We start from the raw sequence: 19,942 nt of genomic DNA on the forward strand, positions 1-19,942 counted from the left end.
CTATCTATCGCAAGAGTGGTCCAGTGATTATGAAGCCCCTCCTGTTGTCTGTTGAGGACTTGACTGAAGCGGACTCTTGTAGAGATGTTATATCAGACGCTGCAGTACAGTCGCGCTGGAGTGAGTGTGTCCCACGCGCACCACTAACTGCTCGTAGTGTGTTCTTTTACTCCTTATTGAGCAAAGACAACGGCATCGTTTCATTCTCTCGGTCCGTTGTGGTCGAAGCTTCGTTTAATCGCGTTCTTTATCTCTCTTGGACAACAGATGTTTCTAATACATGACAGCAGTGTGGATCATTACGCGGCGCGTATATTTTCTGTAACTTTTTTCCCAATTGCACTGATCCATGTCGAGCACGTTCATTTCTGGGAATTAATTAACATCATCTCTTCCCGCTGAAGAGCGCACCTCACTTGTCCTCATGGATATTTATTCCTCTAAACTATCACCCGCTGTGGATTATGGAATTGGGGCGTTCCTGCTGCTCATTGGTAAGATTGAGTTTCTGGATCTCCAACTTTTTTGGTAACCGATTGTGGTGTGTAATAATGAGTCTGTTTGTTTCCAGATTACTGAAATTCACTTCTTACATAATTGACTCAAAAGGATGTGTTATTCCGAAAACGAGTTTGTAGAGAAGATTCAACAGATGCTTTGGTAGCCTACTTTCATTTAGGAGAAACCGAGGTTAGTTGTCACACGCGAGAAGTTCTCATGAGGGCTAAATATAGCCTATCTCAGCAACTTCAAGGCTTTTAAACAACAACACTAGCCCAACAAAACAATTGCTTTTTTCTTTAGTAATGGCTTTGTTGTCAAACAGCGTTATTGAATTAGCTTAATTTTTGTGAAATATTCCCTTTCAAATTATTATTTTTTTTTCAATTTCACTTTATTGTTGGATTTTCTTCCAAAAATTTTCTCGCATCCCACAGTCTCACATCAATAGGCCTACCACATCAATTAATACATCACAATAGACTAAACAACACAAAACAATACTAACTGTGGCTCCAGTGCATCAATTGAGTCATTTCTATGTTTTCAGAACCCAGAGGCCTACTTAGATCACGAACTCTATTAAGCTGACAGACTGGTGATCAAAAGATTTCCGTAATCTGTTCATTCCAGCATATGCTAAATCTCTGTTTGATGGCAAAAGCTATTCCTCATAAACAATATGAGAAGGGTTAGACATCATTTTACCTGCCATTTTTTTTAGTATATGAATATGAAATATGAAAATATGAAAACTTGACTCAAGCATTTGGCTCACAATCTTTGAACAAATACATAGCAGTCTAGCCAATCGAGCTTTAAGTTGAAGAGAGAGAGAGCTTACACCATGCACATGTTCCATATTGTATAACACTCTATATTAAAGATTTTAAAAAAAAACAATAGCAAGATCTGTATATTTGCTCCAAATGACTGTAGTATCCTCAGAAAATAGTTACGTTCTTGTACCTTACATCAAAAATAATGTGCATTGGATATGTGCTCGATTGGATTATGTTAGACCCTTCTCATATTTTTCATTGCATGATTAAGCAGCATCCACATACCCAAGTATTTATAAGAAGACACTTGTTCAATCTGAATATTATGTAGAATCACTTGTGTTTGATAGATATTCACTGGAGGACCAAAAATCATTTCCTGTCTATAAGTGAATTCCTTTCACACCACTCCACTAATCTACCCATACAACACTGATGAATACTAGAATCATCTTCAATCCCTAATAAAGACAAAAACACAGTATCATCTGAAAACTTCAATATATATGTTTTTATGATATCAGTTTTACAGTTGTCTGTATAAAAAGGAAAGATGTGCTCACCCAACCTAAGGCGCTCCTGAATAAGTAACAAGTTGAATTTTTCTGATTGATTCTAACTATCTGTATTCTACCTGTCAAAAATGAGTAGTAACAATCAATCAGGTAAGGATTAACTTTCATTTGAATCATTTTTGTCAGTAGAAACTCTGGCTGTATCGCATTAAATGCAGAGGTAAAGTCTACAAAGAGAGCCAGGGGCCGTATTCACAAAGCATTTTATCTTACCACTAGGAGTACTCCTACATCGCACTAAAAGATTTTAGCTAGGAGTTTTCTCTTAAAAGTTATTCACAACGCCTTTCATACCTACTCTTAGTAAAGAAAAATGACAACTCCTAAACTAAGAGTGAGTCTTCGTTGCTATGGATGACGTCATTACTCATGCACGAGCTTGACTGAAGTGACCACCTTGATTGGCTGATGATTGTAACGCGGGAATGATTCCAAACACCTCCCCTACGATGATGAGTGACAGGTCTGAGAATGCGTGCGCTACACAAGTGCGAAGGACGGAAGATGATGAATAACTGAATAAATAGCCTAAATGAATAAAGAGTAAGGCAAAACAAATAGCCTAGTAGCCTAATGAAACATATGGATTGATGCAATATCTTTGCAACATTATTGAATTAATCTGTCACTATAAGCTATGCCTCTGCCTACGTTTGCAAAGAGAAGAACATTTTAATTTGATTCACAATGAAACGTTACAATTAGTTTACATGCAATGAGTAGCCTAGTTTTGGTTGTTGTTGGTGCCGGTGGTGTTATTGCATCCCTAGTTATGCCTACAATGCAAAATTGTTCCCTCGCGATTGGAAGCTCCTGTAGCCGCCGCATACGCATTTCAAAACATCGCAACGTGAAATGCCACAAAAAGCGGTTTGTGAATAGGTCTTAGTGAGTTAGGAGTCCTCTCGACTTCTTTTAAGCTGTCCCAGACTTAGGTGCTACTTTTAGGGCTAAAATGCTTTGTGAATTACTCATATTCAAAAAAATTAGGAGTCCTAAAGTTACGAGTGACACGCCCATTATTTTTAAATATTTAATTTTTCAAATTTTTAAATTCGCCAGTTAGGAGCTACTTTTAGCCTTAAAATTCTTTGAGAATACGGCCCCAGAGCTATAGTTTAAGACTAATCCAGATGCGTCAGTATTAGTGTTACCAATCCTCTGTACTGTGATTTTGCTTATACGCAAACCATTAAGTATCTAATTTCCCCTCTGACTTTAAAAGCTGTTTTACCACAATTTTCTCTTGAGATTTCTCTTTTCATAACAATATAGGAGCTAAGTTTGCAGGCTGGTAATTAATCACTTACAGTAATTTCTCCACCCCTACTTTCTTTGGAAGAGGTATTATATACATTTCAGGAATGATGTGATAGTGTCTAAAGAACACTGAAAATTATCATTATGTTTTTTGGGCTATAGGCCTAGAAGTAAACAAACAATTAAAAATCATACTATACATTTAATCAAGAATCAACTATAGCCAATATGACAAAGGTGGATTTATTAGGGTGTTTTTTCAAAAATGTCAAATTGAAGCGGTCACATTTAAGTAATAATCTAAATTGATGCAATTTTAAATTAATTGAAAAAAAATTGTCCAAAACAATGGATATAATGATATTTTTGTATGTTAAATTTACATTTTTGCTGTTTCATAGTTGTTTTGCTCTTTATAATTTCTTGCAGGTTCCATTGCGACAACATTCCCAAATATGGTGTGTTCAATGAACTTTCCTTTTTTTCTGAGCAGTAAGGGTTATTCAATTGCTGTAAAGTATGATTTTACGCAGAAATTGATTTGCTATTAAAGTGTAACATCCCCAGTCCACCCTATTTGTGAACTGATATATCCCTGCATCCTCTCCTTCTCTCCCATCCTTCGTCATCAGCATCACTCAGTCATTTAATTCATATAGAAAATCTGAGAGTTTCGAGAGGCGAGAGAAAATAACTAGTAACAGTTTCATTGTTGCAAAGCTAATCAATTATGAAATTAATTAAATTCAGCTGTAAAGCAGCTCTACAGTTGGCAATTATTCAGCTCAATTTAGTTCAAGGTTAATTTAATTCTCTTCAATTGCAAGATTTGCTGATTTGACCTCCAGCTCATCAAAGCAGATGACATTTCAAGTCTTGAGTCTTCTCATGCCTCAAAGTCCGTACACTTCAGAAAATTGTGTTGTAAATTACATATTGAGACATCATAAATAGAAATTCAGGTGCTTTCACACTGATTTGGCTGTTGCTTCTCATTCGGCTGCTTTGAGAAATGCCTGTGGATGTTGACGCAGTAGTTCATACCCCACATAATTTTTCAGGTCTTTGCAACTGGGGACATTTAATCTCCTCAATACATGTCACAGCAAACTGCAGGTGTTTGGTGAATCCTTGGGAGCATTGGACGTATTGACAAGCTGAGGATAAGGGGTAAAGCTGATGGCTTATGACTTATACACACTTTACCCATAAGGCTTTGTTGAATGAAGGTCCTCTGTTCCGTAAATAAGTTTGTTCTTTGCAAAGGAAGCTGTTGTTAATTTTTGCTGGAGCAGATAGGTATTCAGTTTTTTTTTCTGCTTCAGGGAGATCTATTCGTTTATCCTAGAATCTTGTGTGTAATTCATTTAAAAGTATGACTACAGATGGCTCGTATTTAATGTAATCCACATACTCAGCGATCAACCTACTGGATGAAGGATTTCACCAGCACAGCACAGATCAAACCAGATAATGCTAGTAAAATGTAACATTCAGCAAATTAAAATAGTGTTGTTGTGGAGTGGAGATGGTCATGGGTTTGATTCCCAGGGTTTACAATATATGCCTTGAATGCAATAAAAGTTGCTTTGGATAAGAGTATCTGCCAAATGCACACAGTAAATGTAAGTCCCACAGCTATTGTACACTATTATAATGCAGTCCAAAGCTCCAGTTTGATTATGAATGGAACAGACCTGTATAATTTGGCGATAAAGCACCTCGACATCTCGGTGTGAAACTGTACATGGCTGAAGGGCACAACAGGAAGGTTATCAAAGAGTCAAGATGACATACTGTTGGTTGCTGAGATTAAAGAGAGGTCGAAGACACAAAGAAAGGACACAAGAGACTGTTTGAAGATGGGGTTACATAAGACTGCAGAAGAATTCGTATGGGATTTGCCCCTAACATGAAACAAAACACAATATACAATACTCCCCTGTGGTTTAAACTGTAGAGGAGAGCCAAGCAGTGCCAAGAACATGGAAAATGGACAAACTGATCAAATGAAACTTAAAGGCAATGCATGTCACTTTGGGTAAAAGCCAAATGCATAAATAAAAATGTAAATGCAATACACAATATGCATTAAAATAAACATTAAAAATCAAAATATAACTAATATATAGCATCAGCTTACTCAGCAAGTTTATGAAGGAAAATCCTGTAAGTAATAAAGAGGGATATGTACAGTCAGCTGGTCATTATCTCAAAATCAAAACCCATCAAAATAAATAGTAAATAAATGGAAATTAATTATTGATTTAATATATGTCACTTTAGAGAATGAAGTGATTCTAAGACACAACTGCCGCTACAGGTACATTGGAGAATGCTTGCCACGGACAATGGTATACAAAAATATTTGAGAACAGAATTCAGCAATTGACCAATCAGAATCAAGAATTACATATATAATTAGTGTTAAACAAATGGATGGTTAATATATGGATATATGCTGTCTTTTGAACTTTCTATTCATCAAAGTATCCTAAAAAAATGTATAACAGTATTTCCCAGTATTACAGTTTTCACTGTATTTTGAATAAAATAAATGCAGCCTTGCAGAAATATTTCTTTTAAGTGAAAAATTAATATTTTACCATATCCAATGTTGCCAACAAAGCATTATAAATGTGATTCTTAGTCAATTAAAAGGCATTGTTTCAAATGAGTAAAACCGGTTGAATAACATGTTGCTATATGTACACTACACACCTAATTCTTTTTATGTATATTTCTCCTTGTTATCTTTTCATATGCAGCAATTCTTTCCATTGTGGGGAACTTGATGGTTCTTGTGATGGCGTACAAGCGGTCAAACCACATGAAGCCCCCAGAGCTTCTTAGCGTGAATCTCGCTGTGACAGACCTGGGAGCAGCCGTCACAATGTACCCGCTGGCTGTAGCCTCAGCTTGGAACCACCATTGGATAGGTGGAGACGTCACCTGTGTGTACTACGGCCTGATGGGATTTTTCTTTGGAGCAGCTAGCATGATGACCCTGACAATTATGGCTATTGTTCGCTTCATCGTGTCTTTAACGCTCCAATCACCCAGTGAGTTCCTCAGGGGTCTATCCTTAGACCTATTTCTATTCTGAATTCAGCATGGATTCCTATTGAGTGAGTGATACAACCTCAAGGCTACTGGCTGAGATACAGATGAATTGCCTTTTCTTACCATTTTAATGTTCTGTTCAGAATGACAATGATGTATGTTTCAGAATGCTAATCAAACTCAGTTTACAGATATTATACATGCACACATGCACTTTTCAGAAATGTAACCCATATCCTTTCTAGTAACTTATTTCTGTTCGGAGTCAGTTTGACCCTAGCTAAAGCAAATTGCAGATTGACACAATAAAAGAAATCAAAGAATCTTAGAATGTATTGCAGGTTTCCATAAGAGCCAATACATATCCCAAATTGTCGTGGAAGGTGGTTGATGCGTTTTATCTGCTGACATTTTGTTTATAATCGTAGGTATTAAATGAAAATTCCAAGTTTAGTACAATTTAAGGTTAATCAACAGCATTTGATATAATAATTATTACAATTTCCAAGTAAAATCTGAGTTTCAGTGCGGCGCTTACAATAAAATGTTAAAACGATCACTGTTTCAACAGTATAGACACAAGACAAATAATATGTGATTTTATTATGAATCAATCATAGATGATCATGTAGAGTTCTTTACAATTTTACAACTTTGTCGCCATGAAAGCGCAACACCGTAAACTCTAAAACCCTAAAACGACTGTAAAAAGGATTTAAATAACTTTACAGCTCAAATAATACACAGAAGAACTAAGGCAAGTTATTTCATAAAGTTATAAGCTTCACATTTCCACTTTTAAATCCTCCAGAAATTGGCTCCATTCACTTTAATTGTAAATGCCTCAGCATGCCTCAGCATGGTAGGCTAATCAACATTAGGCCTATGCCACAAATGCTGTCGAATGAGCTTAACTTGTACCAAACCTGGAATATTATCTTGACCATAATTTTCAAGCTATTAAAATGAGCCTTGAGGTATATTAGACCTCAAACAGAACATGAGAGTTAATTTATACATCAAATATTACAATATCAGTCTTGAGAGTAAAAATAAGGTTTTTTTTTGTTTTTTGTTTTTTTTTTGCAAAGAGCATGGAGGAAGATTTAGTAGGCCAATACAAACTAAAAAATATATACATTTTGATAAGTCTCAAACATATTTAAATAACAAATATTTATTTCAATGACGATAACTTGTCATTTAAATGTTGACAAATGTACTTCCCTCCTACAGTTTCAACAGTCCAGCAAAGAAAGCAAATGAGATCACCACTAGGAGTACAATATAAAATAATATCTCACATCCTCCAAATAGGTTGTGCAAACAGCCAATCATTTCTGATTTTTTCCACTACAATAGCAAAACAAGGTTTCGATATCCAGGAATTGTTTGACAGACGGAGCGATCCGGTTTCATCTCTGTAAGGGGTTGTGTTCACGCTGAGAGCTGCTGGGGAGCTCTGTTACAGCACAAAGTTGTCATTTACACACATACTCAACATGACAGTTCAGAAAGCTAACTTAATAGAGTTTTTTGGCTGTCTCATGCCCGGGAGACAAACACTGAATTATTGAAATGAAACGTGGCATGGGAAAACTGCCGTATAGAGAAATAAATGGATCTCTGGTTTGTTCTTGTAGCCAGACAAATCCTGATAAAAGAGCTAAAAGAGATACGATACCAGAAGAGCTCATTCAGTAGGCGGTGTTGAGTTAAGCAACCACCCAACCTAGCAACCATATAGCAATGCCCTGGCAACCCCCTAGCTACCACCCAGAACACCCTAGCAACTGCATAACAATGCCCTAACAACCACCATGAACATCCTAGCAACCCCCCACACTATGGTAACATCTCAGACCACCCTAGCAACCATCCAGACCACAGTAGCAACTACATAGCAGCACCCTAACATCAATCCCGGGATGGGGACCTAGAAACAGGGATCATTCCCGGAACATTCAGACTGTCTGTCCAAATCTGATTTTTGTGCATGACTGAAATCTGATCAGATTTAGAAAGTGTTAACGCCAAAAAAATCCCATGAAATGCAATTTTTACAAATCGGTTTCGAGCTACATTCATATGTGGTTTGAAATTCAAATTGTATTTCTGGAAATCCGTTTCAGTCTGACTGCCCTGATCAGATTTCGCATGGTTTATGTGACTTTCTCACGCCACATAAAATGTAAACGTGAGACGTTGTAATAGGGAACATGCTGAAAGTGGCTGTAGAAACAAGGTTGTGTTGTTGCGAAGTGCCAAACGCTGCCTCATAAGATGGCGGCTACACGTTGCCATGCTGTAAATAAGACAACATCTTTATTGCAAACCCCTCCATGGTGCAGTTGTTGTTGTTGGCGTATACCTACCAATACAACGCCATTGCCATAGAGGCCAATGCAGATATTCCGGAAAACGATGGAGCGGCATGGACACACAAATCGGATCTGAACAGCTGCGATACACAATGTGGACAGTCAATAATTTTAGATCAGATTCCATTCGGATACACGAATAATCAGATTTGGACTGACAGTGTGAACGTAGCCTAAGGCCCTTACACCTGGTATTAAGATGCGTTTTAGTCGATTGGATCACAAGTGATCTAAAACATTTTGAGCTTGTCAACTTCGACCGGTACTGGATTTAAACTTTGGCTGGAGACCCAAGTTTGGTTTGAAGACTACTAAAAACTACTAAATGGTAAATGGACTGTATTTATATAAAGCTTTCAACAAAACATGTTTAAAAAAACATGGCCACCAAAGCGCTTTACATATTGCCTCACATTCATTCACTCATTCACACACCGACGGCGGTGTCAGCCATGCAAGGCACCATCCAGCCCGTCGGGAGCAGCTGGGGTTAGGTGTCTTGCTCATGGACACCTCGACATTTGGTCAGGTGGAACCGTGGATTGAACCACCAACCTTCCAGTTTGTAGACAACCTACATGAACCACTGAGCCACTGCCGTTCACCGTGGTCTTAATACCAGGTGTAAACAGGGCCTAAAATACAATGATTGATAGGCAAAAAATTCACTTTCATTCCTGAAAATTACTTTTTTTGACATGCCACTTCTCCTGTGAGCTCAGAAAGGTGATGGGAGTGTATGATATTGATGACATCACCATAGCTCTTCAGTTATTACAACTGACCCCATGTTACAACACTCCCCGGTCTCCCCCTAAATGAAAGGATCTAGACTCTTGTTTGTGTTAGTTTACTGGCAGAAGCTTATAGATGTGTATCTGGAATCTGGAAAACCACACATTCCCCAGTTTTCTAGGAAAAGACACAGTATGCACAGTATGTTTCCAGCTCTGTCTCTGTCTTAATGAAGCATACAAACACATGGCAGTGGTTTCAAACCACCCTCTCAGCCAAGTTCAGGCACATCTAGACACAGTTGCCCATATTTTTGTGGCATTAGTGTGAACTCAGCTTTGCCCATATTTTTATGGCATTTAGTGTGATATGAGGGCAGTTATACAGGTCGGCTTGTACAATTCCACTTATATTAGTGTTCTTGGTGATGCTTGTAAGCAAAGGAATTTTTCAAATGATTCCATTACAAAGATAAATGTCTGAGTATCTACCAATAAAATAAGTGGAACATACTGAATAAAAAACAGGATTTTTTTTTGTTCTTTTAAAAAATGAAATGAATTCAATGTGGACCAAATCAAATAAATGATTACATATATGAAACATATTAAAAATATATGCATGAGCACAAAAATTATTTCATAATTATTATTATATTATTTGTTTTCCTAACTTTATAGTTTTGTAAAATAGAGGGATTTGAATAAAATTAGAAATATTATTTAATTATTGACATTCTATTCTATTCAATTTATATTTACATAACAACCAACCCATATGGGTTCATTCAATCACTCCTTTAGATGAATGCAAAATCTTTGCCACTTCACAAGCTAATTGCAAGTTCGTTACAGGGACGGCATGAAAGATGGTCATAGAACTAAATGATACATACTTTTTTCATTTTAATCCCCTTTTCATACCTACAAATGTCTGTCTCTGTCCATAGAAGAGAAAATCAGCAAAAGGAATGCAAAGATACTTGTGGCAACCACATGGCTGTACGCGCTACTCTGGGCTCTTTTCCCTCTGATTGGATGGGGAAAATACGGCCCAGAGTCCTTCGGCCTGTCCTGTACTCTGGCCTGGAGGGACATGAAGGAACAAAGCCAGTCTTTTGTCATTACCATCTTCCTCATGAACCTCATCCTCCCAGCCATCATCATCATGTCGTGCTACTCTGGCATCGCTCTGAAACTATACATCACCTACAAGTCTATGGACGACAGCAACCACATACCCAACATGATAAAGATGCAGCGGCGGCTCATGGTGGTGAGTGTGTTTGATTTACAGTGTGTACCAGCAACACTGCTAACATGAAACATAAGATCTGCACATTAAGCTTTCATCTGAACGTGAAATGAAACCCAAGAAAGTCATAGGCTTTCTAGCTTTTATCTTTAGTCATGTTATTTAAGTCACAATGGCCAGAAATCAGTTGTATATATAAACTAATTTTGATTTTGATGGCTGCAACACGCTCCGAAAAAAGTTGGGACAGAGGCATGTTTACTACTGTGTCACATCACCTTTCCTTTTAATACACTTTTTAATCATTTGGGAATTGAGGATACTAATTGTTGCAGTTTTGCAAGTGGAATTTACACCCAATCTTGCCTGATATAAGACATCTGCTTTAACAGTTTGTGGCAGTCGTTGTCTGATTCTCCTTTTCATGATGGGCCATACATTTTCAAAAAGAGGCCAATCTGGACTGTATCAGGCAGTGTCTAGAAACCACTGTGTTGTAGCATGTGCAGGATGAGGCCTGACATGGTCTTGCTTCCCATGAAAAATGTCATCTTGATGGCAGTACATGTCTCTGCACAATGTACGTCAACACACATATGCAACTCAGCCATGCCGCTTGCACCGATGAACCCCCATTCCAAGACAGATGTTTGCTTTTGTATCTGTCGCTGATGAATGTCTGTATGGTCCCTTTCATCTTTAGGACTGAGAACTGGATGTCCGTTTTTTCCAAAAACAAGCTGAAACATGGACTCATCTGACCACAGCACACATTTCCACAGTCTTCTAAACCATCTGAGATGAGCTCGGGCCCAGAGAACTCGGCAGCATCTCTGCATCAAACAGATTTTTCCTTGCGTGACAGAGATGCGAGTTGCATTTCTTGATGCAGCGTCAGACTGTGTTAAGTGACAATGGTTTTCCAAAGTACTCCCGAGCACATGTGGCTATATTTAACACAGTAGTATGATAGTTTCTCATGCAGTGCCACCTGAGGGCTCAAAGGTGACGCACATTCAACGGAGGTCTCCTGCCTTGCCTTATACAAAGACTGAGATTTCTCTGGATTCCCTGAATCTTTTCACTTTATTATGTATAGAAGATGTTGAAAGACATAAATTCTTTGCAATCTTGCATTGAGAAATGTTATTTTTGAATTGTTTGACAATTCTCTCATGATATTTTGCACAAAGTGGTGAGCCATGACCCACCTTTGCTTGAAAGACTGAGATGCTCCTTTTACACTCAATCACAAACCCTCACGGTGAGGTTAACTAGCAGGCAAGGGCCTCACATACTACCAGTTCATCTGATAATTGTGGACTGTTTAAAAAGAGTTTAACTTGGATATTCTATAATCTTTTCACTTTTATTTTCCCTCTGTCACAACTTTTTTGTAGTGTGTTGCAGCCATCAAAATCAAATGTTTACAAAATACAATTATGTTGGTCAGAAAAATTTGGAAAACTGTTCATTGTGCTTTTGTCAGTTCAAAAAAGATTCATGAGAATTAACAAATCATTGATTGTTGCATTTTACAAAATGTCCCAACTTTTCTGGAAATGGGGTTTGTATTAACAAAAACTATAATAGTATATCAATGATACTAAAATAAGACTGTTGTGCACATACTAATAAGAGTTCCTGTGAACAATGTGAAAACTCATTTCAGTTTGTTTCCGCTCTCAATGCTGTTGTATGGCTTCAGAAGAGTAGTGAAACAGTTGTATGGAGTACTTTAAAGAGCTTGACTGTTTCCCTTGACTGCTGTCAGTATCTGGAAAAGGAAAGCCTTGACAAGCGGAAGAAAAAATAATACATTGGGTTCAACCTTTAGTTACCAATCCTTACATCACACCTCACTCAAACTCTGATTCTTTCAGCAATCTCAACCTGGACATTTTTATTCCTAGTGTAATGACGCTGAGGAATATGTCTCCCTGTAGTATGAATTGGAACTCATAATACTCATTCAAAACTGAGCTTTATTCATCCCTAATGCCCCTGAGCTTTCAAAAGCAACAGTTATTCCAAAATACTGTAAATGATTCAATTATCACTGGGTTTCTTTTCCCATGCTTATCTGTGATTGTTCTTCCCACATGAGACCATTTCAAAGCTGCTGTATGCAGAAGCTTCACATCACCTGAAGGTTGTTTACAGACATGTTCAGCATTCATATTTTCATAGCATTGAATGTATTCAGAAAGAGGTTCCAATCACTATACTGTAGCATTGCAAGACATTAAATAGGCCGTGTTATTTATAATGATCTGTTGGTCAATGGGTGCCATGTTGGATTAGCCCCAGTATGGGCCCTAAATGGATTCCATGTCGGCCCTATCTGAAATAGCCCCAGTATGGGCCCTAAATGACGTTTTATTAACAAGGTTCGGGAGGAGCACGTTCAGATAATTAACACAAGTGGAGAGCACTCAGCAATCAATGGTAAGAGGTGTATATATACTCAGCAGTCTCACCTCATTTCATTGACAGTTTTTGCAGCATCCCTCCACCACCCCTTCTCCACGCTTCTAGTCCTAAACACTTACATACGGGGGGAGTACTCTGGGTTCGGGCCGAACTCCAAGCTCGGAGCCCTCCCTCCGGACAGCACGCCAAATACGCATTAAACTTTACCGCTTCAAAATTATATGTAAGTGTGAACTCGTGAAATGGGTTCGTTAATGGGTTCCATGTCGCCCCTATCTGAATTAGCCCCAGTATTGGCCCTAAATGGGTTCGTCAATGGGTTCTATGTCGGCCCTATCTGAATTAGCCCCAGTATTGGCCCTAAATGGGTTCGTCAATGGGTTCTATGTCGGCCCTGTCTGAAATAGCCCCAGTATTGGCCCTAAATGGATTCGTTAATGGGTTCCATGTTGGCCCTGTCTGAAATAGCCCCAGTATTGGCCCTAAATGGGTTCGTTAATGGGTTCCATGTCGGCCCTGTCTGAATTATCCCCAGTATGGGCCCTAAATGGGTTCGTCAATGGGTTCCATGTTGGCCCTGTCTGAATTAGCCCCAGTATGGGCCCTAAATGGGTTTGTCAATGGGTTCCATTTCGGCCCTGTCTGACTTAGCCCCAGTATGGGCACTAAATGGGTTTGTCAATAAGTTATATGTTGGCCCAATCTGAAATAACCCTATGGGCCCTAAATGGGTTTATCAATGGGTTCAATGTTGGCAGTATCTGAATTATCCCCAGTATGGGCCCTAAATGGGTTTGGCAATGGTTCTATTTCAGCCCTATCTGAATTAGCCCATGCTGGGCCAACATGGAACCCTTGGACAAACCCATGTAGGGCCCATATCTCAAGCCCATATTGGCCCCACCATGCAATGTTGGCCAGGAACAAACATCAAAAAAGATCTCAGCATGTTATTCTTTGCTTTTACAGATCGCTGTGTTGATCAGCATTGGGTTTGTCGGCTGCTGGGCGCCGTATGGCATCATTAGCCTATGGTCCGTCTACCGGCCTGGTGATTCAATCCCTCCTGAGGTCAGCATGCTACCGTGTCTGTTCGCCAAGACGTCCACTATATACAACCCGTTCATCTACTATGTATTCAGCAAGAACTTCAAACGAGAAGTCAACCAGCTGAGCCGCCTCTGCGGGAGATCCAACATCTGCCGTACATCCGATGCCAAAATCGATCCAGACAATACCATCTTCCTGGTGTGTGACCCAAACAAGTCCAAACCTGGCGTGGAGGAACCGACATTAGAGAAGAGCGAGGAGAACGAGACTCAACTGATGCCGAATCAGTAGGATAAGTGACTCTTGCGCTCTTATAAATGAATATGTACAGAACATTAGTTAACTGGAACTTTTGCCTGGTTAAAGTCACCATGAAATCAAAATTGACTTGTTTTTTTTTATGTAATATTGCAATATTTATTAAATGATTATTCTGTGCACATCATAATTTTTTTTTTATTCATGTGAGCTCATAATCTTTAATCAAAATAACTTCCCCTCCCTCTTGCAGTAACAAATTTCTTTTCTCTGGTGACGTGTGAGTCGGCATGAGGGCGGGACAACCTGTCATTCACATGAGATCCATCAATAGCAAACCACAACCATCCAACAATCCACTCAATTCCCATTGCTAAAAAAATCAAGTCCTGCCCTAAAATTTTTCTTGTTTGAAAAGCCGTTTAACTCAGAAATACGTCACACTGGGGACAAAAAGACTATCACAACTTCCATTTCATGCTGACTTTAATAGCACATGGAGTGGTTCTTTGTGTGTGTGTTTTTTATTTATTCCACAAGCTGCAATACGGATCCATATCATCACAACGTATGGCATAGCACATTGCTGTGTGACACCGTATTATCAAGGGGTTTAGGTGTTATGTGATGGCTTTATATAAAGGGCATTTCATGCAGATATCATATATAGTCTTGTAAGAAAAAAGGATGTGGATGTCGAAGATCTCAAAAATGAAGTTTATTACAGTATAGCAGTGGCAAGGTACACGAAGCACATTTGGTTCACCTGCATCAGAATGAACCCAGAACATCCAAATCTTAAACCTTTTATCCTGTTAGTTTACCACTCTTAATGTAAATGAAGTTGCTCTTGTTGCAACAGTTGTGGTCTGTATGTTAATGAAGTTGTGACACCCCATTGTCTGAGATGGTTCTCTGTGTCCCACACCCATCCCCATTCTACAATTGACCATTTGTTCAGGATGTGATCAACCCAAATGGTGAAGAAACAACATAACTTGACTTTCTTTCATCTCTATGATAATTAAGCCATTTTGGGGGTGAGCTCATTCTAAAATATATTTTGGAGTGGAATCTGGGTTGAGGCAGACTACAATTTCTTACAGTCTGTTGTTTCATGCTAAGTACTCTCAAATATATTTCAAGACCATTGATATTTACTCTAAAAGTTCACCCAAAAATGAAAATCCAATCATTATTTACTCAGCATTTTGCTGTTCCAAACCTATATGTCTTTCTTTCTTCTGTGGATCTAAATGCCAAACTACATAACGGACAAAAAAGCACTCATAAAGTATCATAAAACTAGTCAAAATATGACCAGTGCACAATACTCCAAGCCTTCTAAACTAATACAGTACCGCTGTGTCAGGAGACAGTACCGTTGTGTCAATGGTGTCAAGGTATTTAAACCCAGTGCTAATAGAGTATTGCAGGAATGATGTATTGTTTTAGGCCAAAACCCGAAAAGGAGTTTTTAGCACTTCCAGTTCCATCTTCCTGAAATCAATGGGTTTTTTGAATGGGTTTTTGGTTAAATGTCTACAATAAGGTCCATGGTTCACACATGCTCAAGATACCCTCATGTTTTAATTTATGGCATAAAATACATACATATACATACCCTCTTGTGATTTTCTTTAAAGCTTTTACTTGTTTTGAAAAAAGGTTGTTGTTTAACAATAATCGGGGACATTAAATATGTCATCAGTCAAACTGTAAAATTAATCTATTCCCTAGTTTACTTTTACAGCTTTGTTCTGTTTATAATCGAGCTCTTGCAAACTATTCTAACTCAAACTTAAGGAATTAAAAAAAAAAAAAAAAAAGACTTTGTCAGAAGAGTTGACAGAAGCTTAGTGATTGTGATGTCAAAGTTGTAGTTCATATGTAGCCTATGCTTACCTTTTTACTTCTGCTGATTGTATGTAGGCTTCAAAATTCATAAAGCTGTGTTCATTTGTGAAGATTTTAATGGTGATCAAAACATGTAAGAATCATAAACGTTTGTTATTTTCTGCAATAATACAAAAACCAATGAAAAAAAATCCTATTGGGTTTTTTGTCGAGGGAACCAGTGTGATGCAAACTTCTGGGTTGGCTACAAAAAGATATCATTACTGCAGCGCTCTGTGCTGCCTTCAAGTGCACTTCAGAAGCTTGTACCTACGAGTCAGGATTTCGTTGTTAGGAGGAAATGCATTCAAAACACATGGTATCAAAACTAAATGTTACATAAAGCAAACCATGAAAGGTGAGTGATTAACACACTTGTTGTCTATAAAGTCCTATTTACACCTGGTATTAAGATCTTTTGTCCACTTTCAACCACTTGTGTCCTGAGTTCTTCGAGGGGAGGTTGATGTATGGGTTTTTTCAGATCTTTCGATCTAATGGACAAAATAAGCTTGTGCAATTTACATATAAAAGGACCCGAAAATGATGGAAAAACATACAGAGAGCATCAACTTTCGTTTCTGCTCTGACAGCTGTAAGACCACACTGAACGCTGTGAGTGTGTGTTAGAATCAGGAGTGTTGAGAGAACATTGTGCTCGTTATGTTCTTTGTCTTCAAACCAAACTTGGGTCTTCAGCCGACAAAGTTTAAATCCCGTCTGGCTACACTCAAAAAAAAAAAAGGTTTTGTGGCACTGTTCTTTTTACCCAAATATGTTTTTTTTTAAAGTAACACACATATATTTCTTTTACCACCAAAACACTATTGTATTGCGTTTAATTACCTTAACCTGTATAATTTTCCACTGTATTATCAATCGTTAAACTAATGTAAAGGGTTTAATTTCGCGATTAAAAAAACAACGGATGTGACGATTTCCAACGTATTGGATGAGGACGGCGTGCGAAGATGACTAGCTGAATTAAGAGAGAATAAATGTTGAAATTAAGTGTTATTTTATGTGTTTTTGAGAAAATGAGGAAAGAGGCAGACTTGATAGTGTGTAACTGTGTTTAATGTTCAATTACATTGGAATTATTAGAACCATTTAAATTACAGTGGGTTACCATTGTGTAGAAGAGTGGAGCATTTGGTTAGGATGTGGACTGATTCGAATAAGTTAAACTCTTGAAGTTGAAGGAGCATGTAAATAAGTGTTAATAAGTGCTATTATTAGCTAATAGCTAGCTTTAGTCTAGAAATTCATTTGAGAAATCATGTAAATCCTACACACTTTTATTTTTCAGTGCAGTTTTAAATAAACTAAAGCATGTTCACTAAACTTAACCGGTTTAAGTTACAGGGAAGCAATTCCATTGATTTGGTTGGACATTACTATTTCACATAGATTATTTCTCATTCAGTTGTGTTGTCACAACACAAGGAGCTTACATAGATTAAAAAAAAATCCATTAATGTTAATAAAAAATAATTTGCTTGTGTGGAACCACTGTCCATAATTGAATTAAGTTAGTTTAAAGAGTAATTTTTTTTTGAGTGTAGTGCATAATGTTTCCGCATTAGGTCAGTAGACGGAGAGTAGGCGGGCTTTTGTGGCTGTTCGAACACATTCGACCACATGAGAATTTACACTACGAAAACAATACGATCTAATTTACCTCTGGAAGTGGTCGAAAGTGGACAAGCCCAAAACATTTCAGACCCCGTATACACCTGTATTTAGAGTCATCCACTTGTGATCCAATCGACTAAAACACATCTTAATACCAGGGGTAAACAGGGCCTAAGTTGTTTTGTACATCACAACACCTTTACAATGATTGACATACAGCATGTAAAATTGAAATAAAAGTCCTAATAACAATATTTCCTTCTCCACTTGAAGATCTCATAAGTGTCTTATTCAGTTTTCAGAGTTTCAAGTCACAGATTTTGGAACAATATGTCGGGGAGTCAATTATGACAGAATCTTCATTTTCGGGTAAATTTCAAGTCATATAGTGATCCAAAATTATTTTCAGTGTATTTGCATCATCCTGATTTTCATGTTAAATGAAAACTTTTTAAATGTTTGATTGATTTTGGTGGTTAGTTTTGAAAGCTGTCGAAACCCAGCACAACTAAACCGTCCTCTGGAGAGAAAGAAAATCATGTGGATGCTTTGATAAACAGTGCTTGAATGACTCTACTGTGGCCAGAACCGGGTTGTTTGTATCTTGAGGTGTTGTAAAAGACTGTGGTAATTTATCTCATCAGTGGGACGTTTATCAGTGGGAAAGAACAGGCACTTTGCTGTTATGCAGGTATAGTTTCCCACCATTGATGAGAGTGTCTGCACTGGTTCACACAGCAGGCTGAAGCACATGATATCCTTTTATGAAACAACATTTTCATTGTGTTTAACACTTGGGAAGAAGCAAAAAAATATATATTATAGAAAAATAATGGGAAAGAACATACATGTATAATACTTAAATAATGCAATTTCGTGTTTTCCTTTAAAATATTGTAGGCTATCTTAAAATATTCAATTTCACACTTTAGAAACTACCATTCAAAAGTGTGGAGTCAGTAAGAATTTTTTCTAAAGAAATTAATACTTTTATTCAGCAATGATGGACTTAATTGATCAAAAGTGACCACAAGGACACCTACAACGTAAAGATTACTATTTCAAATAAATCTTTTTATTCATGAATGAAACCTGAATATATATATATATATATATATATATATATATATATATATATCATGGTTTGCACAAAAATATGAAGCAGCACAACTGTTTTCAACATTGATAATAATTAAAAATCCAATGAAAGCAACAAATAGACCTAAATGAAAAAGATTTGAATAAAATATGAATATTAACCTTAAAAAATGGATGTTGATGCCAGAGTATAGTTGCAGGGATTCAATTCAATATTTAAAGGTACACTATAACAACAAAGAAAACTGCATGATTTTTGTGGAAGAACATTATTTTGTTGTGCTTCGGCTCTGCGTGACTGTGCGGATGAATACGGTTATCCTGCACCTCATAAAACATTCACTGTAGGCTTAAGAGATAGTTTGGAAAGGATCTCAAGCTGAGGACGTTACTACGGTATACCTATTAATAGACATGGTACTTCCATGGTACTTTACAATGATCTCTTAGAGAGCTACATATGGCAGTTTACCTGTTCAATAAAAAAAAAAACCATTACTCACCGGTTGAATAATAATAATAAAAAACCATCTCCACGTCACTTTGACAACATTTAAAATCCCTCAATTCTCGCCATCTCCGAAAAGCAAAGCTAATGTTGATTCTTGTTCTATTACAGCTCTGTTGCGTTCTCTTTTTGCCAGCAGACTCTCCTCTGTTCGGCGTTTGTTTAAAACGGGCGATTCCCACGCTCATTGTGACAACTAACCTATGCCGCTCCCACACCATACACGCGTCAGAGTAGCCGGAGCAACTTTTCTCTATTTAGAAGATATGATGAGACACACGGGTGAGTGATGCATGTACACAATTTCCAGCGAAAACCATCCTGACGGGTCTATAATATAAACACAGAGGCTTAGCTAAGCAGGGTAAGATAAAAACATGCTTTGGAAGAAGGACTGATGACATTGACTCGTTTAAATTGTTAATTTTGAACAGAAAAAAAGTTTACCTTTTAGGGTTAATATCAGCATCTAGAGCTAAACATAAATATTTGATTTGTTACGTCAGACACAGC

General features: G+C 37.6%; 1 protein-coding gene across 1 annotated transcript; it reads left to right on the top strand.

Annotated features, from left to right (window-relative positions):
• The first annotated feature begins 80 nt into the window (after nt 1-80).
• opn8b (opsin 8, group member b) lies at nt 81-14,479 on the top strand. Its single transcript, XM_079888813.1, has 4 exons — nt 81-494; nt 5,887-6,180; nt 10,247-10,572; nt 13,954-14,479. The coding sequence occupies exons 1-4, from the start codon at nt 425-427 to the stop codon at nt 14,323-14,325; spliced, it is 1,062 nt and encodes a 353-aa protein (XP_079744939.1). The 5' UTR covers nt 81-424; the 3' UTR covers nt 14,326-14,479.
• The last annotated feature ends 5,463 nt before the right edge of the window (nt 14,480-19,942 follow it).

Source organism: Squalius cephalus (assembly GCF_949319135.1).
Source record: "Squalius cephalus genome assembly, chromosome: 12".
Lineage (NCBI taxonomy): Eukaryota > Metazoa > Chordata > Actinopteri > Cypriniformes > Leuciscidae > Squalius > Squalius cephalus.

Coding starts and splice junctions, on each gene's coding strand:
- opn8b (XM_079888813.1), top strand. CDS start 425: ATGGATATTTATTCCTCTAAACTATCACCCGCTGTGGATTATGGAATT. Junction 495..5,886: donor GGCGTTCCTGCTGCTCATTG/GTAAGATTGAGT, acceptor TTTCATATGCAG/CAATTCTTTCCATTGTGGGG. Junction 10,573..13,953: donor TGCAGCGGCGGCTCATGGTG/GTGAGTGTGTTT, acceptor TTGCTTTTACAG/ATCGCTGTGTTGATCAGCAT.